Source organism: Callospermophilus lateralis, chromosome 8, assembly GCF_048772815.1.
Source record: "Callospermophilus lateralis isolate mCalLat2 chromosome 8, mCalLat2.hap1, whole genome shotgun sequence".
Classification (NCBI taxonomy): domain Eukaryota; kingdom Metazoa; phylum Chordata; class Mammalia; order Rodentia; family Sciuridae; genus Callospermophilus; species Callospermophilus lateralis.
In genome coordinates this window covers 61,213,721-61,232,471 of record NC_135312.1, presented here as the reverse complement: position 1 = coordinate 61,232,471, position 18,751 = coordinate 61,213,721, and the positions used below count along the sequence as shown (strand labels likewise).

The window sequence follows — 18,751 nt, the reverse complement described above, 5'->3', positions numbered from 1 at the left end:
AATTAGAAGTTGATAATATAAAATATATGAATTTCTAAAACTATTAAAGCCAGGGAAATTAAGCTTTTCACATTTCAGTATTCAGAATATCATTAATTTTTCTTAATACTGGGTCTTTTCTGAATACATTTTTTCCCTATGAAATCACCCTAGCCATTTCAAACCCATTTGAAAACTGGTTTCCCTAGTCAAAGGCTTGCATTGATAAGATCGCTGAATTCTAAAAGGCAAAAAATGCTAGGGTTTTTCTCACTGTTTTGGAAAAAATTGCTGCATGGAACATCAAATTTGAAGAAGGAAATCACTTAAAGTTGTAACAGTACTCTTCTTTGAAAAGGTCCAATAGTTACAAACTATTTGTGGAGGAAATGTTAAAATATTCACTAGCATGGATATGACTTTATCCCAAATATGGAAAACTTACAACAGCATTTAATTATTGCTTAGGAACTATTCTAATTAATATTACATATCATTTAGAGAATGAGTGAACTTTCAGAATGGCTCAAAGTGTGGATTAAAGTCGAACTTTAATATTGCATCTTAAAAATCAAATGAGGTTGGGGCATGGTGGCACATGCCTGTAATCCCCGCTGCTCAGAAGGCTGAGGCAGGAGGATCTGAGTTCAAAGCCAGCCTCAGCAATAGTGAGGAGCTAAGCAACACAGTGAGAGGCCCTGTTTCTAAATAAAATACAAAATAGGGCTGGGGATGTGACTCAGTGGTCCAGAACCTCTGAGTTATCCACCTACCCCTCAAAAATGAGGTTTTCTTATTACCGTGAAATATTTATCACAATGATAGATTAGTTAATAAGAAGCAATCGTTGCCAGTGCTATACCTGGCACAACAGAGTAAGACAGATCAGCAATCCATCCCAAGGAACAATTTGAAGAATTTTCTCATAGACACATTGACTTTAATATTAAAGGCTGGTCCTTGTATTTCCTGCTTATTAATTATACTCCAATTTTACTTGATGAGAAGGTGTATTTATATATTTTTTCCTCCATTATTCACGTCTCCTATTATCATATCTGCTTTTTCCCATTACTACCAACAAAAATCGTAAGCTAATTAACAACTCCACATGTGCTGCAATGATCACTTTTTATAAATTTCTATAAAATTCATATTTCCAAAGAAAGTTTTCCCTTTTCATAATTATCAAAGTGTTTATTCAAGTCAGCTGGCAGTAATTCTCAATTTCTCAGTCGCATTAGGTCTTAAAACAATGCATGTTTTCCCTAGGAACTTGCCACTCATTGCTGAAATATCCTTTGAGATGGGTACATGGTTGTCAATAAGCCATGGTAAAAGGCAGGTGCTAGAAGATATTAAGTTGGACTTTGGGAGAAGATACTGCAGATATGTTTGCATGTTGGTGATTGGGGAATTTCAGCAGTCCAAGAGTACATAGTCACACTAGTTTTTGTTTGACACAGAGGAGGATTATTTTCCTTTGCCTTGGTCTGGTGTCATCCTAGGGATGGGGAAGTAGGGCAAGAGTGGACTGATGTTCCTATGTGTGTAAAATATGCATTTATAGATACAGTCCTCACAAATGAATGCCCAATGATGACCCACCACAGAACTGCTTTTAGCTTATTTATCTGCATCCCAAGATATGGGGGGTTGGGGGAATAGGATAGATACAGTAAAAAATGTGAGTAGGAGTCTCCAATTGGAGTAATTTTTGATGTGTGATATATACTTCTCTGTATTTTGTAATGCTCATTTATTCTTTTCTATTCATAATAATAAATTTGATCCATATGAAATCCAAATATGTAGCATACTACATGAGAATGAGGGGTATATTATTAAGTGGGCCTTAATTCAATAAGTAGTGTTCTTGCTGAAGATATTAGTAATATCAGATTTTTGTTAGTCCAGTATTCCAGTGTTTTAAAGAAAATAATATGCATGAATCCCTGAATGGAACCTTAGTGAAATGGAAGAATAGTTTCTGTTAGCTTTCTATTAACATAACAAATAGCCAAGGTAAATTAACTTAAAAGAGGGAAGGTTTATTTTGGCTCACAGTTTCAGTCCATGGTCAGTACCCTTTGTTACTTTTGGGTCAGTGTTGAGGCAGAACATTCGGGTAAAAAGTGTATTGTAGAGAAAGCTGCCAAGTAGTAAAAAGAGCGAGGAAGAGATGAATGTCCCATAGTACCTTGGAGGGCACACCCCTACTGACCTAAGGGTCCCACCAACCTTCCAACAGCCCTAAGCTGAGGATGAACCCTTTAACACCTGGGCTTTTAGGGGACGTTTCACATACAAACTATAGCAATTAACTTATGCTCAACAGGTGAATTTAAGTAGCAAGCTATTTTTTTCCATATTAAAAACCCTAAATATCTTTAATTCTTCTCAGGCTCACTCTAGCAACCTACTCCTATTATTTATTCTATTGTATTTTTAAACTATCTCAATGTGATCAAACTAAAACATTAATATTTACACATTTACATATGTGTATAGGTTCTTAATTTTAGGAGTTGTAGGAAATCTCTACAAGTATTTCCTAGTTTTAGACTTTGAGACTGAATGATATTAGTTTGTGGTGGTGTTTGTGCTGATGGTGATGGTGAAGCAGCAGCGCCCTTGTGAACTAAAGCTAATGAATTTATCTGATTCATCTCTTTAGACCTCATCAACTCTGTGTCCTACGTATAGTCCTTTGATAATGAGACCTTAGAAGTGCCACATTGGTTCAGAAGGCTAGTTCAACTAGCTTCACATTTTAATTTGAGTACGTTTCTACTAATAGTTGACCTTTATGATTATCAACTATGAAGCATAGGCTAGGGAACTGTATATGTTAAAATCTATCATTTATGAGTGAATCTGCATTTTATCTACTTACATTTCTACTCTGAATTACTTCCCTGAATTATGACATTCTTACATTGCTTAACTGTATATCTCCTTTGAGTTTTTATTTTTGCTTTTGTTTCTTCCTCAAAATTGCAACTTTATATCTGTGGGGAATGTGTCCTGGTTTTATTCATGTCCAAAGATTTTATAAGTGTTAGTTTATCTAGGTGAAGACACTGATTTGAAAGAGAAGGTCATTTCTCTGGAAAGAAAGCCAGCTATCTAGCTCAATAAGTTTAATGGCGTTTAAAACAATTTTAACAACCTCATAAAGAACATTCTATACCATTGATCACACTGAAAGATACAGATACATTTTAATGACTGAACAGGGTCCACTTGAATTGAAAGCCCATTCTAAAATTGTAGTTAAAAAAAAAAAGTAAAAACATCTCTGTAAGCCTTACCAAAAAGCTCTGAATAGTTCTTTCTATGAACAATAATCATCTGTATCCCTACCCAGTAATTCAGGTCATTAAAATGCTTTAAAAGACTTTAGTGTTTTTTTCCTTTAGAAATCACTTAGCTGTGGTATGTCATACTGTGCTCTGGATAGGTGTTTGTATTTCTTTTCAGAAATTGACTTTTCTTATCTTCATTGACTTTGGTAATGTTTTTGTAAGACTTCTCTCTACTTCCTTTTGGACAAAGTCCTTCCCCAGGGGCCACATCCTATTCATATGCCTAGTTTGATTCAGGTTTATCCCTTAATTTCTGTTCACTGAAAGAATAAAGAAAACAATAATTTGATCTGGTGGTTTTTCAAAGTCAAGAGATTTCAGAGAAGGAAATTCCCTAAAATTTGTGGAATTAACTGGTATCTTTGAAATATTCTCTTCAAAGCAGAGATTTTTCCAATTCATCTTTGTTAATGAAAAATTTGCTTGTCAAATAATCATACTAAGATGAGCTTATGCTCATCTAAAGACTAAAAGCTATTCTACCAAGTAAAAATTTACAGAAGTAATCTCACACATACTTACTTCACTTTCAAAAGCTAAATGTTTAAATAAAAAATTTTGCCTTCATTTAACTTGATGAAAAAATCTGAATAAATAGCTCCTTCTTATAAAATACATTCATAAAATTCAGGTTTATTTGAAATTTAACCCATTTCAGATTGCCTATGTTTAAATCCTTGCCCTGCCATGTACTAGTTGTATGGTTTGGGGCACATCTCTTAACCTCATCTGGAAGGAAATAGTATCTGTCTCATTGCATTTTTTTAATATTTATTTTTTAGTTATACGTGGACACAATATCTTTATTTTATTCTTATGTGGTACTGAGGCTCAAACCCAGGGCCTCACACATGCTAGGTGAGCACTCTACCTCTGAGCCAGAACCCCAGCCCTCATTGCATTTTTGTGTTCATTAAATGCAGACTGACACATAGCAGTAACTCAGTAAAAGCTGTCATCATTATCAGTCTAACTTACCTAATTATAAAACAGAAGTACACACTGTCGTGCATTTTATGTAAACCACAAATTGAGTCCTTTTTTGAATCTGTGGAGAAAGGATATTTCAAATTTAATTGACTTTAGATTTTTAAAAGAATCTTTTTGTCTAGGATCTTAATAATCAATATAATTGGGAGTGTCAAGAAATCTATTAAGTCTTGGAAGAGTAGCCATTAGGAATTGATGTACTGATTCATCTTTTTACTCTGAGCTAGTGAATCAGAGGATCATGGGCTACAGAAGAGCTTGTTCCTTTAGGCCACTTTCTCTCTGACAGCAGTGTCCCCTTTGTTTTAAAGGTTCGCTGGGGTGATAAAGGATCTACTGAGGAAGGTGCAAGGTTAGAGAAAGCCAAAAATGCTGTTGTGAAGATTCCTGAAGAAGAGGAACCCATCAGGCCTAGGCCACCTAGGCCCAAACCCACTCACCAGCCTCCACAGACAAAGTGGTACGCGCCAATTAAGGTACGTATCCTAATTTTGTGTAATTGAACTTAAGTCTCCTAGAGAAACTATAGCTTTTACAGTTCCCCCATCATTTGAAGAAGGCCTATGGTGGATCAAGTAGCAGCTTGATCATTGTAAAATGAGTATTCATTTTACACTCTAACAACTAAATACTTTCTCAGCATAAGAACCTCCAAGATTTTGTTTAATTTGTGGGAAAAAAGTGAAACTAGAGAATAAGACTTTACCTTCTTTGCTTTACTTTTTCACTTTTTCAGTAAGTTGAATAACAAATCACATTTTCTTTAGGGTCCTCTTGATGCACTCTGGGCTTTGTTGCGGCGGCAGTATGACCGGGTTTCCTTGATGCGACCGCAGGAAGGAGATGAGGTTTGTATAGGGGAATGTGCTGGGGAACAGTTGACTGCTGTACCAGGATAATGGAAGTACTGGGATATTCTGCAGAATTAATGTTAAAGCCCTTATTCCATGCAAGGAAGGGGTTAGCATTGCCTAGAACAGATTTCCTTTACATAGGCTGCTTACCAGGTTACTGTTAGAGCGCATCTCCCTTCTACAGGTTCACACCAGTCCCTTTTCAAGTAATTCACAATAACTGTGATCATTTGAATGCATACTTATGCCTTTGAAGACATCATGTTCTGAGTTTTTTTTTTCTGGTGGGAACAACAGACTGGGAATGAGTAGCTGAGGATTTTCTTTAGCATGTAGTAGCAATGAGACCTACAGAAAATATCTCAACCACAGTTGCTTTAATAAATAAGTTCTTTGTAAGGGAGAGTGTCTCTAAAGCATTGTAAATATCTGTACTAGTGATACATGGGTACAGACACACACAGGTATGTATACATATGTATTTTTAAGTCTTTTTTTAATATTGAAAATTTAGCTAGAATTACCCTAGTTTTAGAATTTATTTAATAATTTACACTATTTCCTATTGTATCAATGTAAGAAAATTTCTCCCAAACTTTTTCATATATAATAATGGTTGGGTTTCTTTGAGAAACACAATAATGTTCATAATTTTTTTTAAAGAGAGAGAGAGAGAGAGAGAGAGAGAGAGAGAGAGAGAGAGAATTATTAAATATTTATTTTTCAGTTTTTGGTGGACACAACATCTTTATTTTATTTTTTATGTGGTGCTGAGGATCGAACCCAGCGCCCCGCGCATGCCAAGCGAGCATGTTACTGCTTCAGCCACATCCCCAGCCCAATTCACTATGATTCTTAATAGAAACTTTTTATATAATGAGATTTCATGCCTTCTTTAAATTCATGTGTGATCTGGAGTCATGCTTTGGAGCAACATATAATAATCCCTCTTCCTCTATAACATGTTAGACTTTTACTTTAAATATTTTGCTTTAAATATTGTTCATGCATAATCTTAATTTTCTTTCCTGGGATTAGAAACTGTTTCATTTGTTCAGTGATTTCCACTCTATGAAATGCTAGCCTATGTTGAGCTAGCCCTGGAGATAAAACTAGCAGCCCTCCCAACTATCTTGCTGGAACTTTATATGTTCTTTTAACTATCATGAATAAAATTTAATTAGTCTTTCATCATTCATACTAATTTTGATAATTTTTTATAATTTTGATAATTTTTAGTTTTGATAATTTTTGAATTATAAATAGGCAAAATAATGGCATTTGATAAAAAATGAGGGGTGTAGTGCAGAATCACCTTTGCTCTTAAGAAATCTAAAATTTATTTGGAAAACAAGACATGCACAAAAATAAGATTTACATTGAAATTTATATTTATATTGGATTTATATTTAAGTATATTGGGCATACTAAATGTGTAGTAGAAGAGATTAACTCTCCTGGAAAGAGTAGATAAAGCTTCTTTATAAATATAGGTTTTCTGTCTTAGAAAATAGGTAGTTTTCAACAGGTAGAGATTGGTCACTGAGGCAGCCAAGTACCTAGGGAGTGGTGGCTAGCTAGATAGTCTCAGGGTTGGAGGTTAAAATCAGAAAGATTAGTTGGAAATAGAGGAAAGTTTTGAATTTGGATAAATTGGCATATTTGCTTTTTAAAATCATGCATTATAATCATTCATTCATTCAACAAATATTTATCTAGTGCCTAACATGTACCAGGCACTTTGTTAGACACAAGATAAATTTAGCATTCTTCTTATAGAATATTCCACATGTTGCCCCAGCAGGTTGCTATTTATTTTTCTATAATTGATGAGTAATGCTTCCATTTCTATTATTTTAAAGATTTCTTTCTTTTGTTTTTCAGCATTTTGTTTGTGCTTTTTATTTATGATGATTTCAAAGACTTTTATTCTAAATATTGAGGTCAAATTATTTCAAATTCAAAATTTTTTAGATTTTAGGAGTCTGATATAGTCTATATCATATATAAAACAACATTTCATAATCACATTATTTAGGCATTTTGCTATAATATACTAATTATATTAGTTATTACAAGTGGAAAAAATAAAGACTAAAGTTTTTCTCAGGTTTTGCCTTGAAGTGTATTTTGGTGAGAAACTTAGGACAAAACTCTCAGTTTTCAAAGATTTTGAATTTCAGAATTTTAGTTAAAAGAGAGAAGATCTCAATATGTGAGATGAAATAAAATCTCACTACCGGTATGCTATTTATGTTTTCTGGTTATTTTTTACTTAAAATGTAGGTCAATAACCTCAATAAACATCAATTATTGTCTCAATTAATGAAATCATTTTCTTCATCAAATACATATTGATTCTAAGTGTGCCTGATGCAGTTTGACTTAACTTTTTATCGTCATACCTCTTCTTTTTAGCTTTACTGGTTCCAGTATTTTGTCACCTGAAAATTTTTGTCACTTATATTGAGCCACTGTTAAAACTGCAGTGTGGCACTTTTAGAGTCTTTTCCCCCCAAGTGAGGCACACCACAGTTAATTGACATTATGGTAAAGCTGAAAAACCATCCAACAGTACAACCTCGGTTAACTGCATTATTCATAAGATATTTAATATGTATTTTTAAATTCCTTGCCGACTATAAGATATATTTATCTATTCCCCCATATAACCAAACTGATAATACAACATGATTTGTTCAGAACTTCTGGTGAGCTTGGCATGATTTGTTCTTGTGCTCCTTTGTAACATTTACTTATTTAGTCTGAGGTTACGTCAAATGTATAGTTATGAGTCTATAATTGTTCCCTTTTAAACAACTTGAGAAAATTTTGCCCCTCTCTTTTTTATTTTCCATATTTTCACTTTCTATGTTTCAGAAAATTTATTAAGACTATCTGAATTTATGTCAACTCCACATCATCAATCCGGTCTTCTTTGTTTGATAGGTAATTTCAAATTACCTATCCCACATACATATATAACTATAAGCTGTATTTTTCCAAAGAGTAAGCCATAGAGTAACACACTAAGGATCAGTTCAGTGCTTCAGTGGAGTCCCTTTCTATACATTATTAGGAAAACTGAAGAATTCCAACATTTTACATATGTTTACATTAAGTGTTAGGAACTCATCAGACTCTTTCCTTCTCCTGGACTCTGGAATGGTTTCTTCCCTCCCTTCTTTTTATTCTTCCCTTCCTTTTTCCCCTGTTTCTTCCTGAATACATTTATATCCACAATCTTTTCATTTTCAAATTTGCTAGTTTGTTCTAGCAGTTTATAATATTCTTAAATATTATACTAACTTTCAGTGGACTTCTTTGAATAAATGGAGCCTTTAATTGTCCTGTTCTTATGCTGATGAGCACAAGTGAATACCTTTATGGACAAAGGCCACCAAGTGACTATAATATGGTTCCAAAGAGAATCTTCACCAAACAGGTCACTTAGTCATGGTAATATTTCAGTGGATTTTATTTAAAAGTCTCTACAATAACAAAATACAACATATTATTTTTATCCCAGAAAGTTATATTTAATTATTTGTTTAAATAAAATCATAGTGTACGGTGCAGTGACATAATTTCTACCTAAGAATCTAACACCCCACCCAGTTTGTTTTTATTTCCTTTTTGTTTTTCCCCTTGTGGTGCTAGGAATTGAACCCATGATAGACAAGTGCTCTACCACTGATGTACACTCCAGCCCAAATTTTATTTTTATTTTATATTAAAAAAGCATATAATATTGCTTAAATTCCATTTTTTTAACTTTAAAGAAGCTTTTGTTTGGGGAACTTAATTTATCTAGGAAGAAAATGATGCCCGAGAGCCAGGAAGAGTACTAGGGATTTAGAATATATTTGAGACAGCTAATTTTGATGCATGATACTAAAATGTGATAATTCATTTTTAAAATATCTTCATTTATTTTTATGTGGTGCTGAGGATCTAACCCAGTGCCTCATGTGTGCAAGGCAAGAGCTCTACCGCTGAGCTCCAGCCCCAGCCAATTCATTTTAATAATGCTTTATCTAAACATGAAAAGAAATGACTCACTGTTGCCTTCTAATTATTATGGTTAAATCCCCAAAAGGCCTTTATAAAACCTTATGGTTTTTTACCAATTTTAGTTTATATAAACATAATTTATTTCATAGTATTACACGAAGCTGAGAAAAGTAAAAATTAGGGCACTAAGATGTCCAACTACTAGTATTGTACTTACATCTTTGGCTGTTCTTTAACCATATATCCATATACCTTTATATTTGCTTGAAGAAAGAAAAAAAATTAATTGAGTTCAAAATTGTGTGTGTGTGTGTGTGTGTGTGTGTATGTGTGTGTGTGTGTGTGTATGTGTGAGTGTGTGTGTGTGTGTGTGTGTGTGTGTGTAAGGATGCCAAGGCATAATCACTGAATGAGAAAAGTTAGGCTTGGAGTTCTTATGTTACCTTTAGATAACCATACTTATCTGTGAATGGGCTCCATAATCCTGCTATTTGCAAACTGATCTACCTCTAAATACTTGATGAAACCAAGTTAGAGGACAAACTCAGACTTATTGATGAAAGATTTTTTATATATGAGATGCTCCTTGTCCTTTGCTTATTAATTTGTGTCAACAAACTGATTTCCCAGTAAATTAGCCTATTAATGATTAGGAAATTAGTAAATAGTAATATGTCATCTTAGATTACATACATTGAGTCCCTTAGAAAAGGTTTGTCTATGCATCAAGTATTTCATTGGAACAAATGTGATGAGCTATTAAGGCCAATTCTTTTTAAAAGAAACTTTATTATCAACATAAATTGATGAATATATTTTGCAAATATTTTTTTTCTTGTTTCTTGTGCTCATAAAGGATTTGGTGTGTCCATATATACATGTATAATATTTATTTTGAATTATGCTTCTCATGAAGTATTTGTGCAGGTTTAGGAGTTGTGTGCTTATTACAAAGTAATTTGTACACTGTAAAAATTTTTTTAAAAAAAGTCTTTTGGAAACTTTCTAATTGCTAGATAGGAATGCAGCTTGTTTTACATTGTCAAGAAATAAAAGATAATACTATCTCATCTCTTAATTTTGAGTAATAGTCACATTCTTTTTTGAAAAACAAGAAACAAGGAAAGACAAACTTTATGCTGCTTGAGAGACAATAAAACAGAATTGTTTCAGGTTGTGGCTAACGGTTCCAAATAACACACTTCATCAACAGTATGTTTTCTACTTTGGAAAGCAATCTTGTCGCTAATTTATAAATTGTTTACTGCAGATTCTGCCTTTTGAGAATTTCGTTTAATAAACAAATCAGTGTACGTAGAATTAGACCTGGAGTCATGCACATTGTCTAGGAAGTCCCGTCACGGTGAATTTCAAGCCAAATGCTCTCCTTTTATGACTCAGAGGCCGCACCGGGCTCATTTGCCGAAGAATCCACTGCTGAATTGAAGTCCTTGATCAAGTAATTGAAGTTTAGGCATAAAGTATCAAAGCGGCGCGAGCAATCTCTCGCCCCGCGCCTGCTCCCGCTACCTCTCCTCGCGCCAGCTCCCGCCGAGGTGGCGGGGTCCGCGGGCTCACTCGGAGCCGGCGCAGGCTTTGATTGTGTCTGCAACTCCTCGGAGTCATGAATGTTTCAGCACGTGGCGCGCGAGGTTAGGGCCGCGCGTCCAGGTGTAAGCTAGCAGGTTGTCGCCGACATCTGTTTGCAGCAGCGGCAGCGGCCTCCCCAGCCCGCAGCGAGCGGCCGGATTGTCAGCGGAGGTAGTTGAGAGCGGCAGAACCGTTTTGGTCTCACACTCGCTGCCCGGAGGCCTGAAACACCAAAGGTAGGAGTGGGGGTGGACACAGCTGCGCTCCCAAACTTGCCTTAGGCACAAATAAGAGATCTAATGCAGTTTGACTCCGTTGCGGTGGGGAGATGAGGACAGAAAGCCACTTCAGAGACAACTTAACGCTGCAACATCTGCCGCCAAGTTTCCAGGGAGTGACAGGGGACAGCAGGTACAGATCGAAGTCTCCACATAAACAACCTCCATTAAGCCATGGACTCTTTTGAAGGGCCTCCATCAAACATGCTGGAGTCCGCAGCAGGAGTTTGTTTGGGTTTCAAAGCAGTGTGTGTGTGTGTGTGTGTGTGTGTGTGTGTTTTCAATAACAAGGTAATTTATAAATGATGCATTACCATGCATTCTCCTTTTTTTTTTTTTTTTTTTTTTTTATTTGAAAAGAGAATGTTAGAGAAGCAGAAAGGCAAAGAAAGAAGAAAGCACAGCACTAGTTTTGGAGTTGTTCCACAAACCAATTAAATCTCCAAGGAGCTTCTTGGCTCTAATGGAGGTTATGTTAACCTTCAGAAGCCAGTTCCTCATTCACCAGGAAGCCTACATAAATTTGTACACTCAATAGAAGAATCCTAGTACTCTGGGTGAAATAATATACCATTCGTCTGTTTTAAACAGGGTTATAGGGTTTCTTATTTCAGGGGAGATGAAATTGAATAATAGATGTTTTTCCAGGTGGATGGAATTTTTTTAGTAAAACAAAAATCTAGAAAATTGAAAATTCACTTTGTTTTCTGTTTATAAAGACTCATTCCTACAATTGGATATATAAAAAATAAAATCGTAAGTCCAAGTAAGCAAACATTTTTCTTTTGGCAGGGTGGTGGTTCCTGCCCTACTCCCTACATACAGCCAGAAAAAAATCTAATTTTCATTGAGGATGTTGCAAAAACCCTTAATTTGCATACGTATATATGACAATACAGTTGGTTAAAATACTAGCTTAGCAAGTAAAATCTGCAGGGTAAGTAAGATAATAAAAATTCTGTAGTAATGTAAATTACTATCATTCATAAAGTTTAGGCTCCCTCATCCAATGAAATAACTGCATGACCACTGTGAGATAAAGGAGAGCTGCTGACTCAAAGATATCCTTTAGAGCAGGATAGTAGCCAGGGAGCAATGGCCTGGGGATAGATGCTAGTGTGTGGCAAAGTTTTCATCAGTCAGTAGTGAAATAAGCAGCATAAATACACAGTGAGTTTTCAATTATGCTACCTGTATTATGTTGTGGACTATGGTTAATTAGGCAGATGAGTTTTCCATTCTTCAAAATGACTGATGGCCCAGGCCATTTACAGTGGTGGTATACTCCTGTAATCCTAGATTTGGCAGACTGAGGCAAGAGGATCACAAGTTTGAGGTCAGCTTCAGCAACTTATTGAGGCCCTAAGCAATTTAGTGAGACTATGTCTGTCTGTCTCTGTTTCTCCCCCCACCCCTCTCTCTTTAATATATATATATATATATATATATATATATATATATATATATATATATATATATAGGTCTGAGGATGTAGCTCAGTGGTAAAGAGCCCCTGGATTTAATCCCAGTGCCAAAATAAATAAATACATTAATAAACAAATAAATAAAGACTGACATCCACTTTTCAAAATAATGCCCATTCTGACAACCCAATCTTAGTCTTCCAATTTTTAAAATTGTAGCAAATCAGAATAAATCTGAGAACACAGGTAACACTTGAGCATTTAAAAGGGAAGTCTGTTAACCTGAAAGGCAAATGATTTAGCCTTTATTTGGTTTATATCTCCAGATTTATGTTTATGCCTCTGTCAGTCAGTCCTATTTCTGAATTCTCAGGCTCAAAACACTCTTGGCCTTACCCATCTTAATGGCAACTTCTTAAGTGATTCCAGTCTTCCTACAGATCACCCCTTGCTCAGCATTGCTAAACTGTTTCTTTTTCAAATTGAATAAGCCACTAGGTAGCAGAAATTTTGTATCATACTTTTATGTTCCCTACTGCCTTTGCAAAATGTTAACCACTTGTCAGTCTTTCAGAGCAAATTGAAAGCTTCATTCAAGCGATTTGATATTAGAAATGTTTTTAATACCTGGAATTATCCCATTAATGATTACATTCCTTTTTAAAAATATTTTTTAAATGTTATTTTTATTGATAGTCTGGGTATTCAATAGCATTATTCCAAAAGTAACTTAAAAAAATCATTCTTACACTTAATCTTTAGATTCAATCTTATTTTTTGTGTCACATAATGAACTTTGTAACTGATTTGGGGGACTCTAAGAAAAACCTGCTGTATTAGCCTGTGAGTCCTATTGTACATAAAATATACTTGGTACTTTCATACCCTGCTTCTTTTTATACTAAAATGCAAGAGTAGAGCAAAATATAAAAATATTTAAAAACTGATTGTTTATCTTTTATTTCTGTGAAATCTGAAATTTGTTATGGTACTTGAGGCCAATTTTAATGTGACAACATTAGGAAATAATACCACTAGACTTTTCTACTCTTTATATTACCTCTAGTATCTTTCATTTTTGTCTTTTGCCTTTACAATTCAGGTTATCCTTAAAATATCATTATGTCCTGTTTAAATTAATACAAGTAATTAACTTTGGTTTGTACATCTTTGAAATACAAAATTTATACAGAAATAACCCCTGTCATGAGCGTGTCATTTTTACTACTATACTACTGACTGATTTAGGAATATATGTATATGTAAACATTATATGTGTATGTATGTGTATATGCATATATAATATATGTATGTATGTATATACATGCACATATAATGTTTAATATAAATATATGTAATATTGAACATATTTTCTTAGTGTGTATGTCATCAACTAATGTCTATTCCAGAGGAAAATAGCAAATTCATGAAATAGAGTGCTTTTTTGATAGCATTTCTTAGCTTAAATAAAACTATTTATTAATTATGTATAAACTGGGGGGGGGGAAGATGTTAATTCTGGTTCCCTGAAATGAAATGAAAAATATGCAAAACTTAAATATCTATCTATCTATCTATCTATCTATCATCTATCTATCTCACCCAGGGGCACTCTACCTCTCAGCTACATTTATGTTTATTTATTTATTTTATCTTAAGACAGTTTCTTGCTACATTGCCAGGCTGACCTGGAACTTGTGATCCTCCTGTATCAGCCTCCTGTGCAGATGGTATTACAGGTGTTAATATCTAATAAGATCCTATAAATAGAACTTGGAGACAATTGGCTTTTCCCCCTATCTAGACATTATTTGTGATTTAGTAGCATCACATACCATTTCACGTATTAACTTTTAGGTTTGGTAGAAAAGCAGCCTGGTTAAAATTGATCAGCAGCATTTTAATAATCAAGAGACAAAAATTCCATTAGGGTAATTACCTCTTCCTAAATGAAGGCACTGATTTTAGAAGTGTAACAGCTTTTTAAACACCAGTGTGCTTTGACACACTGGAAGAATACCTTAAAAATACTAAGCAGAAATATTACTTGTCTGGGACTGGATACATTGTTTTCTTAGACTCAGAATACAGCTTTGACATCAAATGTACACCTTAAAGACATCAATTGAATCATGCTGTTGGGAGCAGAAGATACAATTTTAAGATTCTTTTCCCATTTTTGAGTACTTTATATATAGTCTTAACAATTTTTATTAGAAAGGATGAAACAGATTTAAATCACTTTATAATTTCTAATAACAATGAATTGCTTTATAGATATGTTAAATATTCAGTTTTAAATTTGGAGCTCAGAAGACCCAGCCTAAGAAGAAAAAATATGCATTTTTTGGTAGACAATTTATTAAACAGAACATATTATGATGGTGTCTTTTATTTGCTAACCACCTTTTTATAAGCTTACTGTAAGGAAAGTTCCATAACTAAGTGATATTGCTTGAGTGGGAAGTTTTTATTATCCTCTTATTCTTAAAAATATATTAACACATTATAAAAATATATGTGTTTCAGGAAGAGTGAATTTTTATTCTGCTAAAAGTTTTTTAAAATATTTTGATTTATAAACAAAACACCAGGAGTTTTATAATACATACTTTAAATCCATAAGTAATTTCCTTTCAAGTTGCTTTACCTAACTATTATTTATATTTTCCACTATTTAGTTTTTGAATCAAATTGCAATCTCTAATATTTGACAATTTTGAAACATAACATTTTGAGGTATAAAATAAAAAAAAAGTATTCAAACTTTGCAAATAGCCAACAAAATTTATGCATACATATTCTGATACACATTGACAAACACACCAGTGAACATTCATTTATTTGCCATTTTATTTTTTCTGATTTGGGGTTGCAAATTAACATTTTGTTGTTGTTGATGTTGTTTCAAAGGATTATAAGAAATTCCCTGTTTTTTTTTCCTTATTTTTTTTTAAAGCATAATGAAATTGGGATAGTTTTTGCAACCTTTTTCTCATTTCAAAATAATTTTATTCTCTGATATACCTCATATCTACTCAAAAAGCTCCTTTTGCTTAAAAATTTGTGAAAAAATGGATCTTGGAATTTCTTAAACTCTAGAGTCCCATAATGATTCTTAGCTGGTTCATGTACTGAAAATTGTGTATATGTGTACATGTATGTGTGTATACATACACACTCACACACCCACACATACACACTCACATACATATTTCTCATATATGTAGGTACATGAAATATATAAATATTTCATAATGAAATGCATATTTAATAACTTGGTCTAATACTAAAATATTTTATTTTGGATCAAAATTAGAAGATTCAAATAATTTTTTAAATTAAGCACTATTTCCTGCTTAAAAATTTTTTCTACTAAAACCATTTCCTGGGACTATTAATTTAACAGTTAATTAGGGATTCCATGCCTTTTAATCACATAGCTCCAAGGCCTAGTATAGTGAAGATTGGACACACAAACACATTCTCCTCATTTCTAGTTGCCTAACAGAGTTAGTAAGTCTGTAGAACATATTTTAGTAAAAAAGTTTGATGGCCTATCTATGTACATAGATACAGATAAAATTTCTAGAGTATAGAGAGATTACAGGAATCTTTCTCTTTGTTTTCTCCTGATCAGTTCCTAAGGTCGAACCCTTGGTCTGTTTCTCCCATGTCTAACTTTTCTCTAGCAAGCACAGAGACTTTCCCTGCTTTGTTATTGGTATTAAGCTTGTCATCTTAGACAGCCCCATCCTCCCTCCTGACTTCCACTTGCATGTCTCTGAGAGCTTATATGAGTTTTCCAGTTGGATGCCCTGTTGTCACTACATTATCTGTATTTAACTGGACCAAACCATATTCCTCATGGATGGCTTTCAAGCTAGTTATGAAACTCTTCTCTCAGTCATTTGTTCTGTCCTTTACCTGATTAATCTAAACTGAGGTCCAATGGATAGAAGCACACCAATGTGGATTCCACAACTCTGAGAATAGGGTCAAGATTTTAACTTTCTAATTCTGGGTACAGTGCCCTATGCCACCAAATAACATCATTACTTTCTGATATGCAGAGGACACTGATTCAAGCAACAGAATTATGTTTATTAATGTCCCTTTCAGTTTTATTATGATTAAGAATAAAAATGAGCTATTATTGAATATATGCATTAGATGCTGGTGATTTGTAAGAGATACATATTCTGACTTTGTAAAATTTAAAAGTTTCTGTTATTAGTACTTACCTTTATGACTCTTTCTTAAAACTAAGCTACTGAGAAAATTAAGACAAAGCAATTCTAAAATTTAACAAGTTTTGGATTATTTCCTTTAAATATGGCAAAGAATGCTGATACATAAAAATGTTATCTCTATTGAGCTAAAATTTGTTGTTTGGGGATGGTGATTATTTTTTAAGTTATAATTAAATCTATTAAGCATTCTTCTGAGTTATAAAAGCATGACACAAATATTTTCCTTTATGTTGAATTCTGAATAGATAAGGCTTATAATTTTTATTAACTCTCTTTGTTAGGATATGTTTGTCATTATTTTGGCTTGAAGTTGCATTTTTTTCTGAAATATATTTGATCTTTGTTTCATATTTTATCCAAGGAAAGTAAGTTTTCAATGACTAGAATTGTGAAAACTATTTGTTCCAGGTAAACCATACAGTTATACATGACAGTAGAATGTATTTTGGCAGATTTTACATACATAGAGTATAACTTATTCTATTTAAGATCCCATTCATGTGGTTATACATTATGTGGAGTTACCCTGGTCATGTATTCAAATACAAGTCTAGGAAAGATATGACTGATTAATTCTACTGTCTTTCCTATTCCTTTCCCCCCTCTTTTAACAATCAGTCAGTCTCTTGCTTAATCTCCTGTACTGGCCTGATTATCCAAGTGTCTCATTCATTCCTCTGGTTACAGAAGAGTGGCTGGTAGTTTAATTCAGAGCCTACTCTCCAGAAGAAGCATTATGTAAGAGGCATCAGTAAGAAGAGGCATCAGTAAGAAGGCTGGTAGTTTAATTCAGAGACTTCTCACCGGAAGAGGCATTATGGCTTTACCTGTCCTCTTAGTTTATTTATGAACCAGTCCTATGCTCTTAACTAGATTAGTTCCTTTTACATTAACTGCCTACAGTAGGGCAGCTGTCTGAGTGGTTGGTTGTAAATTTGCTAAGGTCTCTGTCATTAATCTCAGACGCAGAAAGCAGCAGATAACAGGTTCAAAGTTTCAAGTCCATAGTTTTCACAACTTGAAATGAGCATGAAAGGAATGTTGGGGGGGGGAGGGGTTGAAGAGATGTGAGCATTGGGGAAAAGGAAAGACTTCTGTCATTAATCTTAACTAATTGCCAAGAGTTTTAAAATTTGAGTTATTATTAATACTGAAGTTAAGCCCTTAATACTCTGTTCGTGTTTTGGCTTTAGATGGTCTTTTATGAGATAAGAATTTTTAGGAGGCAGAGAAGTGTGTGTGTGTGTGTGTGTGTGTGTGTACGCATGTGTGTGTGTATCTTATATAAATATTTTCATTTACATCTTTCGAACCTTTCCCTGAGTTAATATTCAGGCCTTCGCCTTTTGACAGTTACTGTAGGGCAGTTAGGAGTGATAGACAAGTAACAATAAATCCAAATAAAATCCCTAGGTAGACCAACAGCAGTAAATCTGAATAATATTACTTTCATGTTTACCAGCATACAAAATACTACACTGAAGTGGAAATGTAAGATAAGACATTAGGGGTGAAAGAAAAGATAGAGAGTCAGTTGCTAGAAAAAGGAAGAGAAAAAAAGGGATAGAGTGATGAAGAGTGGGAAGGATTTTATTTCTCTGAAAAAATTGCAGGCAATAGGAAAACCAAGTGAGTGCTTAAATAATAATTTACAAATGGTGTGTTCTTCAGGTTGCATATGCACTGTTACACTGCTGATCACTTAGAAGTGAACAAATTAAGGAGTCTTTCCTTAAAACCTTCCCACCCCTGCCTTGGCTGTTCCACTCCTGTTTGTCATTCATCTCCCTTTTCTGTTAAGTCTATGGTAGTAGCCTACTCTACTGTTCAATGTGAAATTGTCACTAATTATTTAAAACATGAGTACTTTGGTAACAAAAATGGCTTGTAGTTGTTCAGGGGAAATCTTTAAAAAAGCAGATAAGGCTCAAAACTTCAGAAATATGTTTTTAGGATTACATCTCGTGTTCTCCATATATTTGGACAAAATGAGCCCACAAG

General features: G+C 33.9%; 1 protein-coding gene across 1 annotated transcript in view; it reads left to right on the top strand.

Moving 5' to 3' along the window:
• Window positions 1–18,751, top strand: part of Antxr2 (ANTXR cell adhesion molecule 2) — a 132,935-nt gene that overhangs the window by 73,233 nt on the left and 40,951 nt on the right. The window contains exons 15-16 of the mRNA XM_076863939.2: window positions 4,649–4,813; window positions 5,105–5,185. Of these exons, the coding sequence (XP_076720054.1) occupies window positions 4,649–4,813; window positions 5,105–5,185 (246 nt within the window). The remainder of the gene's footprint in view (window positions 1–4,648; window positions 4,814–5,104; window positions 5,186–18,751) is intronic.